The sequence below is a fragment of the Lissotriton vulgaris genome, unplaced genomic scaffold (genome assembly GCF_964263255.1).
Source record: "Lissotriton vulgaris unplaced genomic scaffold, aLisVul1.2 SCAFFOLD_2750, whole genome shotgun sequence".
Classification (NCBI taxonomy): Eukaryota; Metazoa; Chordata; class Amphibia; order Caudata; family Salamandridae; genus Lissotriton; species Lissotriton vulgaris.
In genome coordinates, this window is record NW_028245180.1 from 86,605 (window position 1) to 107,932 (window position 21,328).

General features: G+C 40.9%; 1 protein-coding gene across 1 annotated transcript in view; it reads left to right on the forward strand.

Moving 5' to 3' along the window:
* LOC147666505 (cytochrome P450 2D6-like) overlaps positions 1-21,328 on the forward strand; it is a 307,017-nt gene that overhangs the window by 84,194 nt on the left and 201,495 nt on the right. Inside the window, exon 5 of the mRNA XM_086949032.1 lies at positions 12,915-13,075. Within this exon, the coding sequence (XP_086805158.1) occupies positions 12,915-13,075 (161 nt within the window). The remainder of the gene's footprint in view (positions 1-12,914; positions 13,076-21,328) is intronic.

The following is a 21,328-nucleotide window of genomic DNA, read 5'->3' on the forward strand; positions in this document are numbered from 1 at the left end:
GCAAATATATCAAAGGCATATTAGATGGAGGGGGAAAGACGGTGCTGATAATGTTTGACTTATCAACAGACTTTGATATGGTTCCACACTCCAGCCTCCTTGAGCGCTTGCAGTCACTCAGAATAGAGGGTCAGGTATTTAACTGCCTCTCCTCTTTTTCAGAGGGACGCAGCCAGCAGATCTGAATTCCACCTTCACTATCAGAGGCTCGTGAGTTGACTGTGGGAGTGCCCCAGGGCTCTGCTCTAAGCCCTACATTATTTAACCTTATCTTACCCCTCTTGCTCAGTTAGCAGTATACCTAGGTGTCAACGTTATATAATATGCTGCTGATACCCAGCTATTGTTCTCATGTGAAAAGGGCGAGGAGCTCCTTGGGAACTTGAATAAAATCTGCCTAATGGCAGTTTTGTCATTGGTTGGCAATATATCAGCTTAAGTGTAACACTGAGAAGACATATATTCTTTTTTTTCAGTGATATCTCATTAAACAGTTGGCAGGACTTTTGGCCTGAAAAGGCTTCTCCCCAGGCCCTCAGAATGTGTTGTGAGGAACCTGGAGGTGAAATTTGATGTCCCTCTGTCATTTAAGTCACAAACGCCTCACTCCGACTGTGCGCTACATTCTTGTTGCTGGACTTCACATCACAAGCACCTTCAACGGGATCCTTGACAACGATGCAGGCCTTCGAGTTGCAGCCTTGCTGCATCTTGGAACAAACTCATCACTTTGGCTGAGCAACACGTCTTTGATGCAGATCATCACAACACTTCATAAACCGGGATTTAAGGTACTTTGTTCAGCAGGCCTTGCTGGGTCCGGCCAGAGGTCCATCACGGTCGGCCTCATGTGACTTCGTCCTGGTCTGGCACAGCCAGAGTTTGTGCTTTGTGCTTTTTGGCACTATCTTTACTCAAATCTTTGAAGTTAAATATCTCCAGTTCTACTAATTGGATTTTTGTTGTTCTGCTCTTGTTTTCGCTTTATTACTGTTTGAAGGCTTACACAAATATTTTACACATTACCTCTAAGTTAAGCCTGACATCTCTCTGCCAAGCCATCAAAGGGTTGAACACATGTTACTTTAAGGTTGGCTTGTGCATTACCCTGTCTAGGATTGTGGTTGCTGCTTGCTCAGGGCTCACACCCCAGTCAACCAACAACCTAATTTTCACAGGGTTGATTTCTTTAGCCATAAAAAGGGACAAAAGCATTGCAGAAGAATTCTGTTTGATGCTTAAAGACAACAATTTGGGTCAAAAGCCAAACCATATTTATTCCATCATAGATGGAGCAAAACCAAGGTTTTTAAAAAATAATTTGTCTCCTATATTTTGATTCTACCAGTTTTAAATTGCCTTTAGTTTTCAAGTTACATTTTCCATTCTTTGGTAGCTCTCTTTCAAGGCCAAAGCAATTGTTTTAGGTTGTACAAATGAAAGAAATTGAGAAGAAGGTCAACCAAAGATCCAATTGTGAAGAAAAGTGGAAGGAGCGTCAAGTTCCCAATAAAATCATCAGTCCAATACCGCAGTCTCAACTGCTCTTCCTTATTATACTTCCCTGCACCAATAAATATTCCGCGTGTTCCTACCTAATTATCACCTAGTAAAGTGCTCTTCACGGTCCGCTATATCCTCGTCCAATCAGGAAAGTACTAGATATTGTATACCTAGAAATGGATTATGATTTTTTGTTTCATTATTTCACAGCCCTGGTGATGTCCTAGGAGGACGAAACGCGTAGTCTGTTTCTGAGTTCTGATTATTCGTTGACAAGGAAGTATTCATTTGGAGGAAACATTTTGCTGTATATAATTGAATAATTCACGTTGGATTGGATATTTTTCTGTTGAAAACTTGAATTTTTAAAAAAGATTTTGAAAAATAAAAAAACATGGACTACAGTATTGAACTGATGATTTTATTGTGAACTTGACGCTCCTTCCACTTTTCTTCATATTTATGGAACAGTTTGGTCTTAACGGTAGACCTTTGGAAGAGGAGCGCCCAAATCAGTACATATAACCTTGAACTATTTGTGTATATCTCACCAGTGCATACCTGGCACAGCCCTTGCCATTGCCATTGGTTTCAGATTTACAAAGATCCAATTGCATCTGCTAATACCATTTAACCCTTCAGGTATGAAAATTTGTGGACATAGCAGACAAATGTAAAAAAAGGCGCAACACCATTTCTGCCAAAATCATGATGTCAACATTGCTCCCATGTCTGAAATGAAAGTGGTGAGTAATGCACTACTACTAGCCACTTGATTCCACTGTAGCTGTATTCGTTGAGCCGCAGTCTTGCTTCTGAATGGCCTGTGGGACTGGGTAGTGGCTGTAGACATCTTTTGGGCCTGATATAATCTGCTTTAGATCTTGAACGGGTACACCAAATATTGATCTTATTCTGTACATCTCTTCTCGAAGTGTGCCACCCAAATAGTCTCGCAATCAAACCCCAGGTTCTGTGAAGCTCGGATGTCCTGTAGTTGGAGCATTATGATAGCACTGAAATACCAAGTGCTGCATCTGATCAGTTGATACAAAGAGTTGCACATTTTATATGGTTATCCCTGTCTTACACTCATCTTGCTCTTACTCCTCCATGATCTGCTAATCTCTTTTCTAACTGTATTCAGAAAAGAATGGCAATTCTCCAGGGCTTATTGACAGGAGAATCTGGATTTTATTAAAATATAGGAGGTTAGCATAATGCATTACATTCTTTTACACACTCCTCTGCAGCTTTTCAAAGAGCATCCAGCATTAGAAATGTACTGAACACACAATGGGAATAGAACAATGCAGTACTAAAAAACACTCATGCATACTCGTCTGCAACTCTTTTCTTTGCTATTAAGACAAGATCTTCCAATATTAAAACATGTACACTTCTTCTGTTCTGAAACATTTTTTTATATTTCTTCAATTTTGAACATTTTCCTAATAATATTAACATTTTCTGCAATTAAACTTATTTTTCATATCACTTTCTATTAATGAAAGAAAACATCCACATACCAGCTTAAATTTGAACTTTAAACAATATAACATTCCAGTAAACAATTCTTATTGATTTTTTTTAACTACTGCCTGGGAGAAGATTAATGATAACCTCATAATCTATAGTAAAACCCTGATACTCTTGCCATTAAACCTTTGGATTTTGTTTTGTAAGATAACAAGCTAGCATTATTCATGTTCGAAGATTTTAATAACCACATTTGATACATGTTCTGTGGGTTTAGAGCAAAACTTATTAAAAGTTTCTACATTGGACCAATTGCATACCTTAAGAATGTCTTCCAATCTGCCCCCCTCTACAAAACCTTGATTGGAATTGCCCCCTAACAGAATATGCTCTAAATTCTCTCAAATCTACTCCCGCCAATTGCATTATAGCCTCACCAATCTCGCAATAGTTGCTGACAAAACAGCCTTACATGGCTTTACATGTGAAATAGTTTACTCACTCCCAGGGATCGGTTTTCATGTACTCTCTGCTCATAGCCCTTCAAACAATGAACCACACACAACTTGGGATACTCATCAAATCTTGATATAAACAAACAGATTGAGACAATCTCGTTTTGTTTCCAGATTTCAAAATATATTATATTTGGCTGAAAGAATCTAATACCAATATCCAAAGCTTTACATTAGCATCTCTTTTAGAAGAGATTAAACATAGTAAAGTTGCTGATTTGCAACTCATATGTCTTAACAACAAGAATCTATTCACTGGACAGTCTTCAAACAATATTAAAACCAGATTTACATCCCAAAATGTATTGTATGTCGATTGTTGTGGTCTTCCTAAACACATTCCTTCTCCTGACTCTGCATACAATTTCACTTCTACCAGTTTAGGTTCCTTCTAATAATGTACAGCTTTTAGCAACTGCTTATCTATAAGAATGTATGGTTCTATATGATAACCCTTTCTTAAACTATTCTGTGAGGTAATTGAATACCATAACTTCATCGGCCTCCACAGCATCCAAATTCGTCTCCATGCACCAACAAACATAGCTTTTCCATGCACTCTGGTATCTTTTCCTTGCACCTAGTGCCCATAATTCTTTAATGAGTTCTGCAGTCACTCCTGAAAGGTGTCTATAACTGCCTTATCCCTTGATATTCTCCAAAGAAGAAGGTTACTCAAACCAGACTCTTACGATGGGTGTTCTCCCATCCTACTCTTACCAGTAGTCCTTTGCCGGTTCGAATAAAAAATGGCTCCTCTATTGCTAACTCCAGCACTGGTGTACACCATGCTTGGATTTGCCAAAAGGAAGTTACTAGAACTGTACAAGTGTGTTGACTCCTCACCTGAATAGATAACCTCTGAATCATAGAAAATAGAAGGACAGCATACCCCTTCAGATCCTTGCAAACGTGATTGAATACATCCACCGCTCTGGAACCTGCTTCTGGCCTCCATCTGAAATACTTGTTCAATTGACGAGTCATTCTTTACACAGGAAGATCTACTTTTAATGGACCACACACTTTCTATATTTCTTGAAAATACTCTCTCTCTAAACTCTAATCCCCTGGAAATGTGATTTCCAATCTACCACCTTCGTCACCCCTCCTGCTAAACAATCTGCATTCAATTCCATATTGTGTTCTAAACAGTTATGCCCCATTTCGCTGGCTTTGTTCAAAGATTTCTTTTTTATCTGCTGTTCCCCAACTTGCTCATATATGTCACTGCTGTCATGTTGTCCATTCTTAATAAAACTGAACACTTCTCATCATCTTCTTTCTTTTCCTGATAAGAGCATTTCCCAACTGTTTACTGGTTTTAAAGAAATCCTTTTATGATTCATGCCTCTAAATGTTCTAACCACCAACTCATTTCTACCTTCGCCTTTTCTATTGTTCTATTTTTTCCCCATTCTTTTGACAAACCATAAGGCTTCAAGCAGTGCAAGGCATAGTAATGAAGGGGATCTGGGAACATTGCCTGAACTGGGAAAGATACTAAAACGTTCACCCTTACTAAATCCTGCAAAGTTACTTTCTGCATTTTTAACATATGGCTTAATCTTAAATCTTGTTTGATCTTCTTCACCTTCCCTTCGAATAACTGTACTTGACTTTTAGTGTTTCCGCATAAAAAACTAGAAATCCCAAATTCTGGCAAGGAATCAATACTCAATTGATCCATTTATTATTAAATGGTTCCCCACTTCTGTTCTGACACACCAAAAACATACTGTCCAGATAAATATTTCATGCATATATCTCTTTCTCCTAAAACTGCCACTACTGCTCTGAGCATCTTGGTAAAACACTAGGGGGCCAATGACAGGCCGAATGGTAGACATTGGAACTGATAAAGCTGGTCTTGCTTTCTAAATCGTATACATCTCTGACTCCTTTGGTTGATTGAAATTGAAAAATATGCCATTTTTAAAATCTAGCTTTATTAACTAATCTCCTTCTTGTAACAAATCTCTGAGAAGGTGAATCCCTTCCATTATGACATTTCTGTAAGTTACAGAACTTATTACTAGATGTCATCCTTTCTCTCTTTCACATGCACAATCACACCTTTCTCTAGCATCTGAATCATTTCTCCTGTCAGAGACTTCGGTAATACTTTTTGAAGTTATAACTCCGTTGGTTCCTTTGCCCCACAACATACTTCCACAACGTACCCTTGCATAGTCAGCATTACCCAAGCATCTGATGTTATTTCCAATCAATTCTTCAAATAGTTCAATAAACTTTCTTCAACTTTATCAAGGGAAATACCAGAAGTAATCCTCTAGATTCACCTTGAGAAGAGCTTTTTTCTGCCTCCAAATATTATATTCCTTCCATTTCTTACTCTCTGTAGAAAGAATCCTGATTGATTCTGTTATCCTCTTACCCGGCAATCCCCTGTTTACATTGGGTCCTGAAAAATCCATGGCCGAGAAGGTACCCTCTCCTCCCGGTCTTCCATATAAATTTCCACCAAAAACATAGACCTCTGTGCTTTATCTAATGCTGTGAAAGATTTTACCACTCTTCACCCTTCCTTCTCTAAAAATAAGTCATTTGCTTCTTCCCTTGGCTCTTTCTGAGTTAATCGACCCATTTATTTTTATTTTCTTTAACAGAGCTTTTTGACATTCAGCAATAAGGCCAGCATTAGCTCTTCATAAAAAATATTGCTCGTTGGCACCACCCTATGAAAAAGAGAAAAATTCCCTCCGCCAAACAAGAAATAACATTAGACTTTTGGGTGTGGCAGAAGGGATTGAGGGGCAGGACACAAGGCGTTTTGTGGTGAACTTGTTAAAAGGGGCTTTCCCAGAGTCAGATTGGCAGTGGGATACAGAGATACAGCGAGCGCATAGATATCCCTTCACATTGAAACAGGGCGCCAGGAAAGATGGGCAGGGCTCTTATCCCAGAGCGATCTTGGTAAATGTAGGGAACTTCTTGCTGAGGGAAGAGATCATTGCCAAAGCTAGACCAGATAGCAAGAGGGTATTTGAGGGTATCTCATTTTTCACTAGGCCCGATTTTTGCCACGTGACAGTGGAGAGAAGGTGGAGGCTCAGACAGCTGATTGCACCATTCCAGGCATTAGGGTCAGAGGCATACCTCCTTTTTCCTGCTAAACTGAAAGTTGTAACAAAAGGGAAAATAAGAGTGTTCATCTCTGAAATTAAAGCACAGCAGTTCATTGAAGAGTTGAAGAGTAGGAAGGGGGCTTGAGGCGATGGTAAGGATATAATAGACGGTTTTTTCACTATAAGTATAGTTTATTAAACGATAAGTGGTGCCAGGGACTCAGCTAGTGATGAGATTAGGCTGAGAGGGGAAGCGACTGACGCAATTCAAAAGCGGCCACACATAGGTCTTTTGACCTATTTGCCCGTAGAGGGGGGGGGGCGGGGTGGGAGGGGTGGGAACTGTGGAGACGGGAGAGAGGGGGGTGGGTGGGGGAGGGGGGGGAAAAAAAAGTACAAATGCATGATACACAATATTTGACTCAGCACAGTTACACATCCTACAAATTCCGGAATATGTGGTATACAAAAAGATCAGTCTTTCATATAAGGAAACTGTGGCAGTATGATGACGTGTAGAATCGCCTCAATTAGTATTTGTGGTCTCAACTGTGTTAACAAGAGGTTGAGGGTGGCAGCGTTGCTAAAATCTCTGAGATTGGACTTGGTGTGTTTGCAAGAGACACATATTGAAGGTACAAGAGGCTACCTTTTGGAACAACTTGGTTTTAGATTATTGGCCAACACTAAACAAGGGACAAAAACAAGAGGAGTAGCAGTTTTGGGTAAGACTAGGGAGATAACGGTTAAAAGAAAGAAAGAAGACCAGTGGGGAAGGTGGGTCATCCTTGAAATCTGCTTTAGAGGAAAGACCTTTACGCTGACGTCAGTATATGGTTCTACTGAGGATGATCCTGACGTTTTTCAATACTTGGACATTGAATTAGCTCAATGGCCTGAGCCAATAGTATGCTGCGGAGATTTAAACATACATGTTCCAGATGGCTCTTGTTTGCAGGTGGGTGGACATTATGGTGGTAGGAAGAAGAAAGTATATAAAGCTTTAGTAGATCTGGTTTCACATAATTCCCTGGTAGATCCTTGGGTTAAATCACAGCAACAGGTAGATGGTAGCACATTCTTCTCGGCCCCGCATAGGACTTTGGTTAGGTTGGATTATTTTTTAATTTCTAGTATAATACTACAGGATGTCCAAATTGAGAAACAACCTCGGATAGTATCAGATCATAGTCCGTTGATTTTAACTTTCAAACTAGGACAGGGCCAGAATATTAGGTCACAATGGACGTTTGAAAGATCATTACTAACCGACGAGGCATACAGAGCTCATATGGAAAAATGGATAACATTTTATTGGGAAATTAATAGAGGATCTGCCAGTTCAGGAATCGTCTGGGACGCTTTCAAAGCGGGAGTAAGGGGGGAGACAGTTAGCTTTGTCCTAGCAAAACAGAAGAAGGAGAGGGCGAGACTGGAGGAGGTAAGACTGAGACTGATAAAGGAGGAAGAAGATCTTGCTTTGGCCTTAACACAGAATGTTCCAGTGGAATCACATCTCTTCAGAATTATAGCTGTGAAAGCAGAAGCAGTAGAAGGCATAGTAGAGAAGGAGGCAAATAATTATCTGTCCAAAAAGGAGAGCGCATATGAACTAAGTGAGAGAGTAGGACATATCTTGGCGGTCCACACGAGACAGAGAATGGCTACTTCGGATATTAAAGAAATTAAGGATAGCCAGGGTAATTTGGTAAGCGAGATAGAACAAGTGAGAGAGGTCTTTAGGGAGTATTACACAACCCTCTATACCCCAGAGAAGGAAGAGAGTGTTACCGATATAGAGAGATACCTAAGGGAAGTTGTAACCTATAAATTGTCTGAAGATAGAAGAGAAGAACTTGAGCTGGGAATACAACTAGATGAGCTTAACACCGCATTGAATAGCCTACCATCAGGTAAAGCTGCAGGGCCGGACTTGATTCCGGTGGAGTTTTATAAAGTATTTAAAGATGTATTGATTAATGATATGTTTAATGTTATGATTTCAGCACAAAAGGGTGAAGGGGCTCCCCCATCTTGGGGAGGAGCAGATATTATTGTAATCCTAAAAAAGGGGAAAGACCCAAAAAACACAGGATCTTATAGGCCGATCACATTGATGAATGCTGATGTCAAGGCCTACTCTAAAATACTAGCTACAAGGTTGTCAGGGGTTATTGAGAGTCTGGTCAGCCCTGCCCAACATGGGTTTATACCTGGTAAAGGGACAACGCAGCATACCAGGACGGTCCTAACTATGTTCGATGCGGCAGGTGGCCTGGGAGACCCTATGGCAGCACTTTTCTTAGATGCCGAGAAGGCATTCGATAGGGTCTCTTGGAAGTACTTATGGCAAACTATGAGGTGGTCTGGGATAGGCGAGGGATTTATTAGGGCTATACAGGTGTTATATAATGATCCTATAGCCAGAATCAGAGTCAATCGAGGGTATTCAGCAAATGTTAATATAGGAAGGGGGACAAGACAGGGGTGCCCATCATCCCCATTGTTATTTGCCCTGTACTTAGAACCATTGCTCCACAGATTAGAAGGCAATCCTTTGATCACGCCAGTTAGGCTGAATGGGTGCGTTGTTAAATCCCTTGCCTACGCAGACGATGTGGCAATACTTACTCCGGACCCTCATATCTCAATTGGGCACGTTGAACGGGAAGCGGAGTTATTTGGGCAAATCTCTGGGTATAGTCTTAATAAAGCAAAGACCCAGATAGTAGAAAATGGATATTCTAACTGTAATGATCCACGTGTGGTTACCTCGGCAGTTTATTTAGGGGTGGCTATCTCGGCAGATCTCGATAATGTTGTGGGAAATAATATCACCCCACTATTGGCAAAAGTCAAAAATGACCTGGAAAGGCTCAATAATTTACATCTGTCTCTGGTAGGAACTACAAATGTCATCAAAATGTTAATTCTTCCCAAGTTCCTTTATTTTTTTAGAGCTATCCCCCTGTTTTTTGAGAATAAGTGGTTTAACTCATTAGAGATTATTCTGAATAAATTCATATGGGCACAAGGCAAGACCAGAAGGGCTTATAGATTTATGGCTTTGCCGAGAGAAAAAGGGGGGTGGGGAGTGCCTGATTTCAGGATGTATTACGTTGCTGCTGCCCTGCAGTATATGCAGGGGTTAATTGGGGGAGGTGGTAAGACACAAAAAGTTACAAGTATGTCGACAGAAATTTACAAGGCTGTTTTGGGTGAAGAAGCAGAAAATTGTTTTTTAAACTGTACGGAGTATGGGTATTACAAAAGGACCAGGTTTAAAACACTAAATGCAGCTGTTAGAATCTGGAACGTTTTTTTAAAGAAGTCCGGCCTTGGCAGGTTTAATAGATATGTTAGATTATACAAGAATAGGTCATTGCCTGCAGCAATTTTTGCGGACAGTACAATGGCTGGCTGGGCTGAAAGGGGAATTGATCAGATTGGGGACCTCAGAGGGGTTGAAGCGATGTTACAGTTTACAGATCTTGTGACGAAATTCGACATTGATAGGAGATCTTTCTTCAAATACCTTCAGGTTAGGAGCTTCCTGGGTAATAAACAAGGAGGACCTGCAGGATATCAGAGTAATGAAATTTTAGAGAAAATACAAATCTCTGCAGACTGTACAATTAGGAGCCTGTATGCATGCCTGGTGAAAGGAAAAGCAGATGATATGGAGAAATTTAGTAACAAATGGGCATCTAAATTGAGTATACCAAAAGAATTATTTCAAGAGTCACTTGAGCTTGCGCGTACGGTTTTATGTTCGGCACCTCTACAATCACAGCACTATAAAACGTTGTACTTTTTATATTTTACCCCAGCAAAAATAGCTAAATGGGGAGGTACTACGGGCATCACGTGTCCAAGGTGCAATCATCCAGAGGCAGATATAATCCATGTTTTCGCCACCTGTCCACAACTGTATACTCTGATTGAAAATATTGAACGATTTCTAATTAGGTCATTGAAGTTAAGCATAACCCTCACACCATCAATATTATTGTTGGGGATGGATCAGGATGGAGGTATAGTACATAAAGGGTTTATCTTTGTGGCTGCTGCAGTTTACAGACTGACTATAGCTAGAGCCTGGTTAGATAAAAATCCTCCTATTATGCAAACCTGGTTGGCTAATTTATTGGCAGCCTATAACTTGGAGAAACCTATTTATTCCCGAAAAGGGATAAGAGGTAAAATGAGAGGATTAAAAATATGGGAACCCATAACTAGATGGAAAGAGAATATGGGGCCTCAGTAAGATTAAGGGCTATCCCTTGGTTTTTGTTTTTTTTTTTGTTTTTTTCCTCTTTGTTTTTTTTTTTATTATTTACATATATCAAATGAGTCGTTATTGCCGATCTTATGTTTTACCTTATAGGCAAATAATATGAAAAGTATTATACAAAATGTATAAATGTATGATGTGTAAACTGTGCAAAGTATGGAAATAATAAAGATATTAAAAAAAAAAAAAAAAAAGAAAGAAAAAGAGAAAAATTCAGGTCATCACCTTTAAGATAAGCAACTTACACCAAATCCAGTTTACGTGTCACAAGACCCAATTTATCTAACAGCCTACCTTTATATTGTTTAAGAATACATTTTAAATGCTTCCAGGGGTCTCTTCCCACCTTCAGTAAATAGGTAATTAGTTCAGGATCATCATTTTGAGTTAAAGGGTCCTACTATTGGACATGAAGTAACATCTCTCATATTTACTCTCTCTTCTTTCACCAAAGGCTTTCTAATCCACAATTTAATATAATCAGTCACATTTTCTGAGGGCCACCAGCCAGAACTGTGGGGTATCATCTCTTTAGAATAAAATAACTTTTTGACCTAATGTAACCTTTAAAATATTTGAGAAACTTCATTAAAATCCATACATTTGTTTTGTGAACATTTGTAAGTATTTAAATCCAAAACATATTCATCTACATTATTAAGGTCATCATTAAAGTAAGCTTGTTTAAAGACTTCATATTTTGCAGGGTGAACCAGCCCTGTTTGTGTGGTTCTATGGACACCTCTGACTTCTGTGTTGCCAGCGACACATTGTTTTTTGCTGACTTGTCAGTATTCCCTAAATCTTTCTTTTTTCGCAAATATTTCCCACTAGTAGTTTTATTGACCACACATTCATCTTCAGATAAGGACCAGAATTCCTTATTATCACCTTTCTTTTTCCATGGTAAGACATCTTGGAATGCCTCATGCACAGATTCCTCTACATGTTTTAGAACCATATTTTCAATGATCTCTTTCTGAACTTGTTCTTCCTAAGGATGTGCCATGCATATATTTGACATTACTGCCTAATCTCAAAATCTCTTCTGATAATATTTATTTAGGCAAGTCTCCTTCCTTAAGTCTTCTTTATATTTGTTTATATTGCATAAGGTAATTCATAAAAATTAGCGCACTTAACTGTGATCGCATAGTTAACAAATACTTCCAATTTTCCACGAAATTTGAATACATTTTCTCTGGCTATATAAAAAAATGTCACCTCAGAGATGATCTCCATAACAGACTCTGTTCTGTTAGGGAGACCATCAGTAAATAAACAACCGCACACTGAGTTTTGTGTGCATTTTAAAAGAGCATCATATGCCCAAAGTCAAAATGGCGCATCAGGCAACCAGCATGCATTTAAAGCAATCTCCCGTTCAAAGAAGTATTATACACATTTTCCTAATCAAATACATTAGAAACTGCTTCAAAATGCCCTTAGATCAAGGGCTTTCTTCTCGGAGACCAGTACCAAAATAATCTGATGAAAATATAAATTTCAAACTTCAACCTTCAAATCTTCGCTAGATAGTTACATAAATACTGATTGTCATCTGTTAAACAACCACCAGTATTGACTCTGTACCGACCTTCCCACATGGCCCAACTGCTCTGTTCAAAGGGCCTTATTCATGAAGGAAGCTTACACTTTTGAGTAATTTACAACTTCTGGCTATTCACAAAATCTGTGTGCAAGATACTACAAAGAAAGTAGTAAGTTCCGTCAATAGTGCAACACCCTCCGATAGAAAATAATGGAGGTAAGGAATTAAAATGAACCCTATTCTATGCATCACTTAAAAAAATGCCCAGGAAAATCTTCCTATATCCCATATTGTTTTTGTCTTGGCTGCCTGTTCCTGTCCCTTCCGTTCTAGAGCCCAGGTCAGCCCTGGCTGTCTGTTCCTGTACATTCAGTTATAGAGCTAAAGAGCTGCTGACCACATTTTTCAGTGTCAGAAGCTGTGTTGTAATTTTTATCCATAAAAAAGTTTCACTTTAGCTTTCCTATGCTTTCTCTTTCCAGGCCACCCATTTGACCCATATCTCATGCTAAATAATGCTGTGAGCAATGTGATCTGCTCCATCATTTTTGGAGATCGATTTGAGTATGATGATAAAAAATTCCTAACGGTGATGAGGCTATTCGAGGATATAATAAAAACTACTGGTGAATTACTTCCACAGGTAAGTCATGAATACTACAGTGGCACTCGTTCACACAACCTTTACTAAGTCCTTAATTATGCCTGCCCTGTTATATTCTGATGAGTGCAGTGATAGGAGTTACCACACACTGGAATTATGAGTGCTCCAATCACTCCCACACCCCACATTTTTCCCTTCGAAAATGTCAGCAGATCAGATCTATCACAATGTAATGACCCAGATAAATAAATACTCCATCCCAAAGTATTGGAGTTTTCCAGGCCCGGTGGTTACCTAAGCCTTCCCCAGTGAACTGCCACCGACAGGCCGTCTGTGGTGGTCTGCCCACCAAGAGCCTCTCGGTCCGACAACTAGATTACAATACTGGCAGACAGACCCACAGTTGTCAGGAGGGAGACTGACACTTCCTCAGGATCAGTGATCCCAACAAGGCAACGGTTGGATTCATAGTCTCAAATGTCAGGGGTGCCAGAGGAGGCACCGCCGTTGGGAGAATGATATCCTTTTCCAACAGCCCTTTCATGGTGGGAAGACTGCCAAAAAAGGCTGTCGGAACCTGAATTTGGGGGCCCTAATTGGACCTCATCCATCATGGACCATTGTAAAGGGGCCCTGGGGGCATATATGGTGCGCACACGCACCTCCATGCACCATGTGCCATGCAGCACCTGGTGCATGGCACACAATCCATGGATGTGCAGAAAGTGCTCCTTTTCATGGTGACATGCTGCAGAGCTTTTCCTGGGCCGCAGCACAAGCCGCCATGAAATGGAGCACTTTGCGACACCAGCTCAGCAGTCGCATTGCAATGCAGCAGTCAGACCGCCACCTGCTTGTCGGGCAGTCTCCTGACCACTGCGATACCGGGCAGCGATTCGACTGCCCTCCAGCTATCATAATCAGGCCCTTAATGTTTTGGAGCATCTTGATATCAAGTTGCCAACTTTTAATTGTGGCATTTCAGTGAGCTTGTAAGTTTAGATTATTTTGAAGTTTAACCTAAGAAACTTGGTAAATTCAGTGTGCTTAGGATGTCAGCTTAAAATGTCTAGTGAGTTCAGTCAGTCTTGGAACCCGGGTCTAACTGGGAAAGGAAGAAATCAGGAAAAATTCTGTATTCATTGGGTTTAGATTCAGGTGGTTGGAGGAAATCAAAGTTTGATTGTCTTTTAGGATATTGGCTGAGAAAGAATATGTCTTCTTTGGATTGGACTTCCAGATATAGCTGTGCCTCAATGGCACATAGATGGTTGAATAGGTAATGTTTCTGGTTGGATGTTCCCTGTACAGGTTACTCCCCCACATTGAAGATACAATTACTAGGACATAAGGCAGCCGTCAAGATACATTTTCTACTTGATTCTATACATAGTACAAATGCTCCCTATTAAGATCCCTCTTTACATTATCCAAATATTTCAAAGTATACTTTCCGGTGTTTTCGGGCTGACAAATCTCTGAAGATTTTGAGATGAGTAATTTTCTTGGGCCATTAAAGATTGAGGTATAGCAGTTCCAGATGTGGAAAGTATTTATTAGCTGCCAGTCTAAAATATCTTCTGGATAGGTGTTTAGCTTTTGATGAAAAAGCATACTAAGCAATTATGTTGCTCAGTCCTTGTGCTCCCTTTCTTGCATACCATCTGAATACCTCCAGGAGAGCACTACCAATGTACCTATATCCATGCTAGCATAATAGAGGATTAGATGTAGAAAGTTAAAAACTCAAGGATTCATATAGCGCTTGGCAGAGCAGGAACACTGGTAAACCTGAAGTGTTCCTTCAACAGCATACTTGAGGATCCCCTTACTTTATCTAGAGTCCGTCAAACACTGGGTTTATAGTCAGGGACCTTTGGCTGTGCTGGCACACAACTTTGACCTTTTAGTACAGTATTATGATTACTTGTTTTTACTACCTCAGAGGCATGGTTTCCTACCTTGTGAGGTATGGTGGTCTGAAGTAGAGAACATGCACAATGGCTCTCATTCAAAGGTAGAAAGAATCCTACGTGTTAGCTGTTTTTTCTGGTTTTCCAAAAACATTTTGGGTTTTGTATCTTAAAAAAAATAAAAACATTATTGAGCTGCTGCAACAAACTTGCCACCCTTTTGACAAATTCAGTGCCTTCAGTGAAGCCACTGCACCGAAAACTTAGTTGAAGACAAAAATCCCCACCTGCCTGGTCTCTTCTGCACTGGGGGAGCAGAGGCCATGGCCTCTGCTGTCCTAGTTAGTTGACATACTATACTCTCAGAGGCTAAATTACCCAGTCAGTTCTTATCCCTCTCCTCATACTCTGCTCTTCTGTAATCCAGATTTTACACAGCATATATGTCTAAATTGCATGATGTGTGCAACTTGGGTGGATTGCGCAACTTGGATCAACCTCACACTGTGGCATTTCCTCTTTAGTCTGAAGCATGCAATGCATTGTTTTTGTTACTTGTTTATGTCTTCAATATGTCCAAATTTGAATAGATCAAAAATCAGTGTGATCTAAAAATGTTAAGGGCCAGCACTCCTTTCAAATCACTGCTTACTCATCCTTATATTTGCAAGCCCTTGTCTTTTACATATTCTCTTCTGGTTTCCTCCAATCTGGAAAACAACCTTGGCATGGATATTATGAAATAGATTACTGCAACAGATCTGCATTCAGACCTTGAAAGTATCAATTAGCATCCTGCATAAGTGCAACAGTTTTACGCTCCTATATAGATTGTACTTGACCGCAGCCAGATAGAATGAAACATACTCCAGCTCCCCGATGCAGTGTTGGTGAGGTTGCCATCTTTCAGGCAATATAGTGCAGACATGGTGGTCCTACAAATCTGCTCAAATTTTTGGGAAAGGGTGCTTTCTGACAGTAAGAGTATCATTAATATTCTGCTCCTGCTAGCCCCATTGGTTGTTCTTTAAGGAGCTCCTTCATTACAAGGATTATTTAAAGTCTTCCTGCTCACCAGCTTTCTGATTTCCTAATTGCTTCTGGTGGCACCTGTTATACAGGCTTATAAATAGAAATCAACCACAAAACAGTTGACTGATGCATGATGCAGTAGATAGTGGCATTTAGCAGCATTAGAAAATATCACAGCTACCACGAGAGGTATGTCTGTTAATTACAACCCTTCGTAAGACTCAAAACAGTTGGAGTCAGAGTACATACAAATCGTTTTTGTATGAATGTTTTTCCGTGCTGTCAAACTAGTCCTCTTAGTTTGAAATACACTGTTCACTTGACTACAAAGCAGTCAGCATACTAGTATATAGAACCATTTATTTATGAGAAATGCGTGGTGTACATTTGGTCATTCATCTCATATTAAGGTTTGATTATGCAGCGTATATTGGGTGCATGTAGTTGATCTATGAACACTGATTTACTTTATTCCCTTACTTCTTCTTGCGTTGCTGGTGTTGGTGGCAATGCTCTTTGTCCACTGTGCTTCTTTGATGTCCAGATGTTCAATTCGTAAAATTGGACTCTATTCATTGAACGCCTTAATACCTTAATGCAAAGGTAGTAAAATACTGAACTTAGGTCCAAATTAACCATGTCATGAGACTTACGTACTTTAAACCATAGTAATTGGACCTTTGTATTCTCAAAAATTATTTTGTTTGAGGAGAAACACCATATTTCCCCTAAAGTTCTCTTCGACACCTAAACAAATTGAAAGAAAGGTCCGGTATGCTTAAAATGTACGATTCTCAATGAACTGCCAATAAATTAATAATAAGAGAGTCCATATCTCATTGTTTGTGGGAATATCATTGACCAAAACATCCTCGGCATAAATATTGTGGTCTATACATCTTATACAAAAATATTGACTCGTTTATGTCGACTTTCTGATATTAACTCCAATGTGGAGCTATTTTTAGGTTTCGCCTGAGGCTGGAGCTTCTAGCTCTGCCCAGGAGAAATCTATTGTCTCTACAGTGTACTGCTTAGTCCCGCCCTCTGTTCCATTGGCTAGCTCCATAAATGGAGGCTAGCCATTGGAAGAGATTGGCTGTCAATCACGCTTTCCCCGTGAAAACGCGATTCGGGGGCGTTTCTGACTCTTTTTTTAAGTCCCGCCCCTTGTCCCAGGCCGCGCTGTGATTGGCTGCCGGCCCGGGACAATCCTGTGACGTCATTCCCCGGGCCGCGCGTTGATTGGCTGCCGGCCCGGGACCTGACTTGTTTACTTTGCCTCCACTTTTATTTTTTTTATTTTAAGAGCTTGTTTTCCTTTTCTTTGTAAGAAGTACCAATTTAAGTGGAAGTCCCAGCGTTCCCCTTTCCTTGCCTCAGACAGGCCTCTGTTGGAGAAGATTCGATGCTTTTGCTACTCCTACCCAACAGGAAGCAATACGTTCAGACACGTGATTAAATCGGAAATGAAAGTTTAAAAGTACTGCGTCGTCAGAAATGCTGTCGAGTCATCTTCCAATCGGAAAAGAAACCTACTTTCCAATAGTTCAACTGCTTTACAGTTTTCACGCAGTATTTGTTCATCTGCGTTCTCCGATTCCCTAGAGTGCATAGATTCGGCCTCTGCGCTTTCTTTTACAGCGGTTTAACAGTCCACGCTATTTGGTGTCGGTGCGAGCTGTGTTTAGCTCGGCAGTTCTGGAAGGGCGTTCCCTGTGCTTTTATGGAAACCAGATGCCTATATTTGCTTGAGAAAAACCCGATTGTGCAACGTGTATATTTCATTCATTAAAAAACAGTTGGCGTATTATTCTCTGTGAGCTGTTATTCTCTCCGAGCTGTTTTTTTATTATTAAATAGAATCCAGGTTGCATAATCTTGTTTTGATAGGAAGGGGCGTTGATCGTGTTCGTCACACCCCTGTTCCCTGTCTCCCGGATTGGGCCTCCTCTCCTCGCTCGCTCCCTCCATCAGCACGGCTTCAGGGACACCGCGCTTTCTGAGCGCCATTAATCATACAGTAAACCATGTTGGAGGCTGGAGCGCATAACAACTAATGGTTAAAATGTCCATTATTTACAGAACAGTAATAAATACGGAGAGGAAGAGAAAGGTGAAGGCAAAGCCTACAAAGTGCATATCTGCTAAGCCTGGCTAGGTATTTATAAGATATGTTAAGATGGCATCATAAGTACGGCAGGAAACGAAAATATAAATAGCGGTAAGTTCAAAAACAGTGCTTTGGTGACTGATGGAACTTGGTGACAAACGGAAATTAGCACAGGAGCTTGCATTCCTGCTGGAAGAGGTGCGCCCCGAGGGCCCTGTTGATGTCCTGGTGTATAAGTGGTGTCTGGTATTGCGTTGATTGTAAAAAAATTCTTGTACCTAATAGATATGTGTGATATTTGCGTAAAACAAGCGTGTAGTTGTGCAATATACGATATACTATTTGTCGAGTATATGTTTTGCAGGCTGCAGTATTAAAATAGGTGGTGTGTGTGCGGGACTGGTTTTCACTGGCAAGTAGTTATTTACTAGTCTATGTGAGAAATGTGTAATTGCTACTGTCCAGGGCTATGGGCGTTGTTTGTCGAATAAAGTGTGAAGTGCTGTAACTGAAGGGAGCTCCTATTAGTAACGTAATGAATAGAGAGGGCACATTTTACATTGCGAACGTTTCTTATGTTTGTTTTGAGGTAAGCTTGCATTTTCCTATAACAGCTGTGTGTTAAGGCCTCCAATACACAGATCACAGATAAACAAACATAGTCCAGAATATAAAGTTTGTACCCCTAATTAGATTACTGCCCTTTAAAATCCAGAGCAGCTGGTGGGAACTCGACACCTGGCAGCGTTTCGCGTTGTCCTCCCTATAATTAACTCTTCATCTCGCAATCGCTAAAGGCAGGTTCAGGGGCGCCCTGAGTCCACCTTCAAGCACAAAGAAGAGAGAAAATTTGCTGCGTAAACAAAGTCCAAACAGCTCATGCCTGTCAAATGCCGGCAGGTTTGAATTATATTTAATAATGTGTCCACATATAAATATGTGTGCAGAATCAATGTCCCCGTGCACTCTGCTACTTAGATACTCTGTTATTATTATTACAATGTATAATGTCTACTCCTAGCAAATATATGTAGGGGCGGGTGTTAATTACAGAATGTGGCTCTTACAAATATGTGTCTGCATAGAAGTGTAGCCTGCTCCATCTGTACTTTAATTAAACCGCATCTATTTTGTTGGGTTTTAAAGGGCCTGGGGCATCTCTTCCATTAGAAGCAGCGTGTAAACCTTCCCTTGCACCCGAGCATGCACTCAGGCTGTGGCTTTCGAGACAATGGAGGGAGGACGGTGGCTCCTGGCCCCCTCAGGTGCTGCTCTGCATTTTATGCAAAGCTTAATCTGGTAAAACTATAAACGCAGGGGCCCGGAGCCGTTCCCAGGAGCCTGCTGCTAGTTCTACTGAATGTCCGCATCCACCAACACTGAGACAACCTCGTCTTAATCTCATCTCAGGGCTCTTTTTTTCACCTGCTCTCTATCTTACTCACTGCTGATTCTTATTCATACCTGCTTTCTCCCTTTCTCCAATATTTCTCTTCCTCCTACCCCCCCCCCCCTCTTTGCTTCCTTTCTCATTCTTGTTCTGGGTCAAACTCTGAGGGTTAAAAATAAGTGCGGATCACCAAACGTCAGAGCATGCACCTAACCACCGGCACAAATTAAGCAGTGTTTTTATGAATGGACAGCCCAATTCATGCAGTTTCTCACAGCACTTTAATTAAAGGGCATGCGACGTAAGTGATCTGATTGGCTGCTGTGACCCACCACCCGTTCCAGCATCTGCAAAATGATGAATGCCCCCTTTCTTGTATAGCGCTGCTGGCTCGGCGCTTTATACCGCCGTTATCGAAATCCGGCAGAATAATAAAAAATTATAATAGGTATAACCATGGTAATAATGATGACAAAGATAACAATGATGGCAATCATAATTGCGATTTAGATAAGAGGTTTTTTTTGCACTCACACACTCCATGGGGCATGGTGCCTCGCCCTGCAACGAGTATGATTGAGTAGCCACTGCCCCTCATTACAGGGGAGCGGCTGCATCTCTGTTGCCATGGTTACTGTGCAAGCATGTCCTGAGTGGTTCTCTGTACAGTGCGCTGACACCTTCCTGGTAGAGTTATGATTAATAAAACATGCAAAATAAACTCGCTGGTTGTAGTGTCAACACAGTTCTGACACATAGGTACCATTGACTATTTCCAAACAATGCTTGTTTATTTCTGCCGTCCCCATAGCACTGCATCACAGTTAGGGGCACAGAGAGGTCAGGTTTTTACGTTGAAGTTAGTAAAATTATCATCTTTAAAACTTCTAACATTATCACGCTAACTACGCTACTTAGAAATAACATTAGTGCGTTATGAAGCGCTAATTGAAAACATATTGATGCTTTCAGCAGAACACGGTGGCAGCGTTGCTAAGTAAGGCCTCGTTTCCCTCCAGGCTGGCCTTATTCTCCCGCAGCAGTGCACACCCCCTTCCCTCCCCCATGTCTGAGCTGTAGCTGATGCTCACGGTCCCCCCTCCAATCCCCGGATTGTAGCGTTATTCGTTCAGCATAAGGGAAGCAATTCATTATTCTTATAGTCGTGATGCAGGAGGCTTTGAGGCAATACCCCAAACCCTCCATTTGGATATTGGTTCATTGCATTTTGTTTCAGCCCTTGCGGGAAGCTGGGGAGGGGCGTCCTGCGGGTTTGTGCACTGCTGTCCACCTTTTTTGAACCCCTCACAAGGCGCTTAGTGCTTCTTCGAGTATCCTGAAGGAACACCAGGCGGGTGGGAGAAGTCGCTGGTGTCCCCAGCTGACAGTGTCTCTTTGTCGTTCTCACACTGGGGGCCAGTGTTTCTTAAAAATTATGCGAGCCTAGAATATCATTGGGGGCGCTGTAGAGACCCTTTTAGTAAGAGGGCGGACTGTCTGGTCACCATGAGATGGATCCACGTGAAGCCTTCATCTCGCGCGTTGGAATCCAGCTCTTAACTCAGCCTTTCATCCTTCCGAGGTCGGTAATATAAGTACCGTTTATTTAGGTACTGAAAGAACACAGTAGTGGCAGAAAGCTCCATATAAGAGTGTCCACTGTTGATGTTCTTGTTTTCCTTCCCCTCTAATAGTCGTATTCTTATTCTTACTACTACTGTTGAAAAGTCTATACACTTACGCTGCCTTCTGGCCGCTCTCGGTGCTAGCAATGTGTGTGCGTGTGAAGCTCTGCCTTTCACAAGAGAGCGCTCAGTCCGAGTCTTCTCTATCAGAGGCTGTCA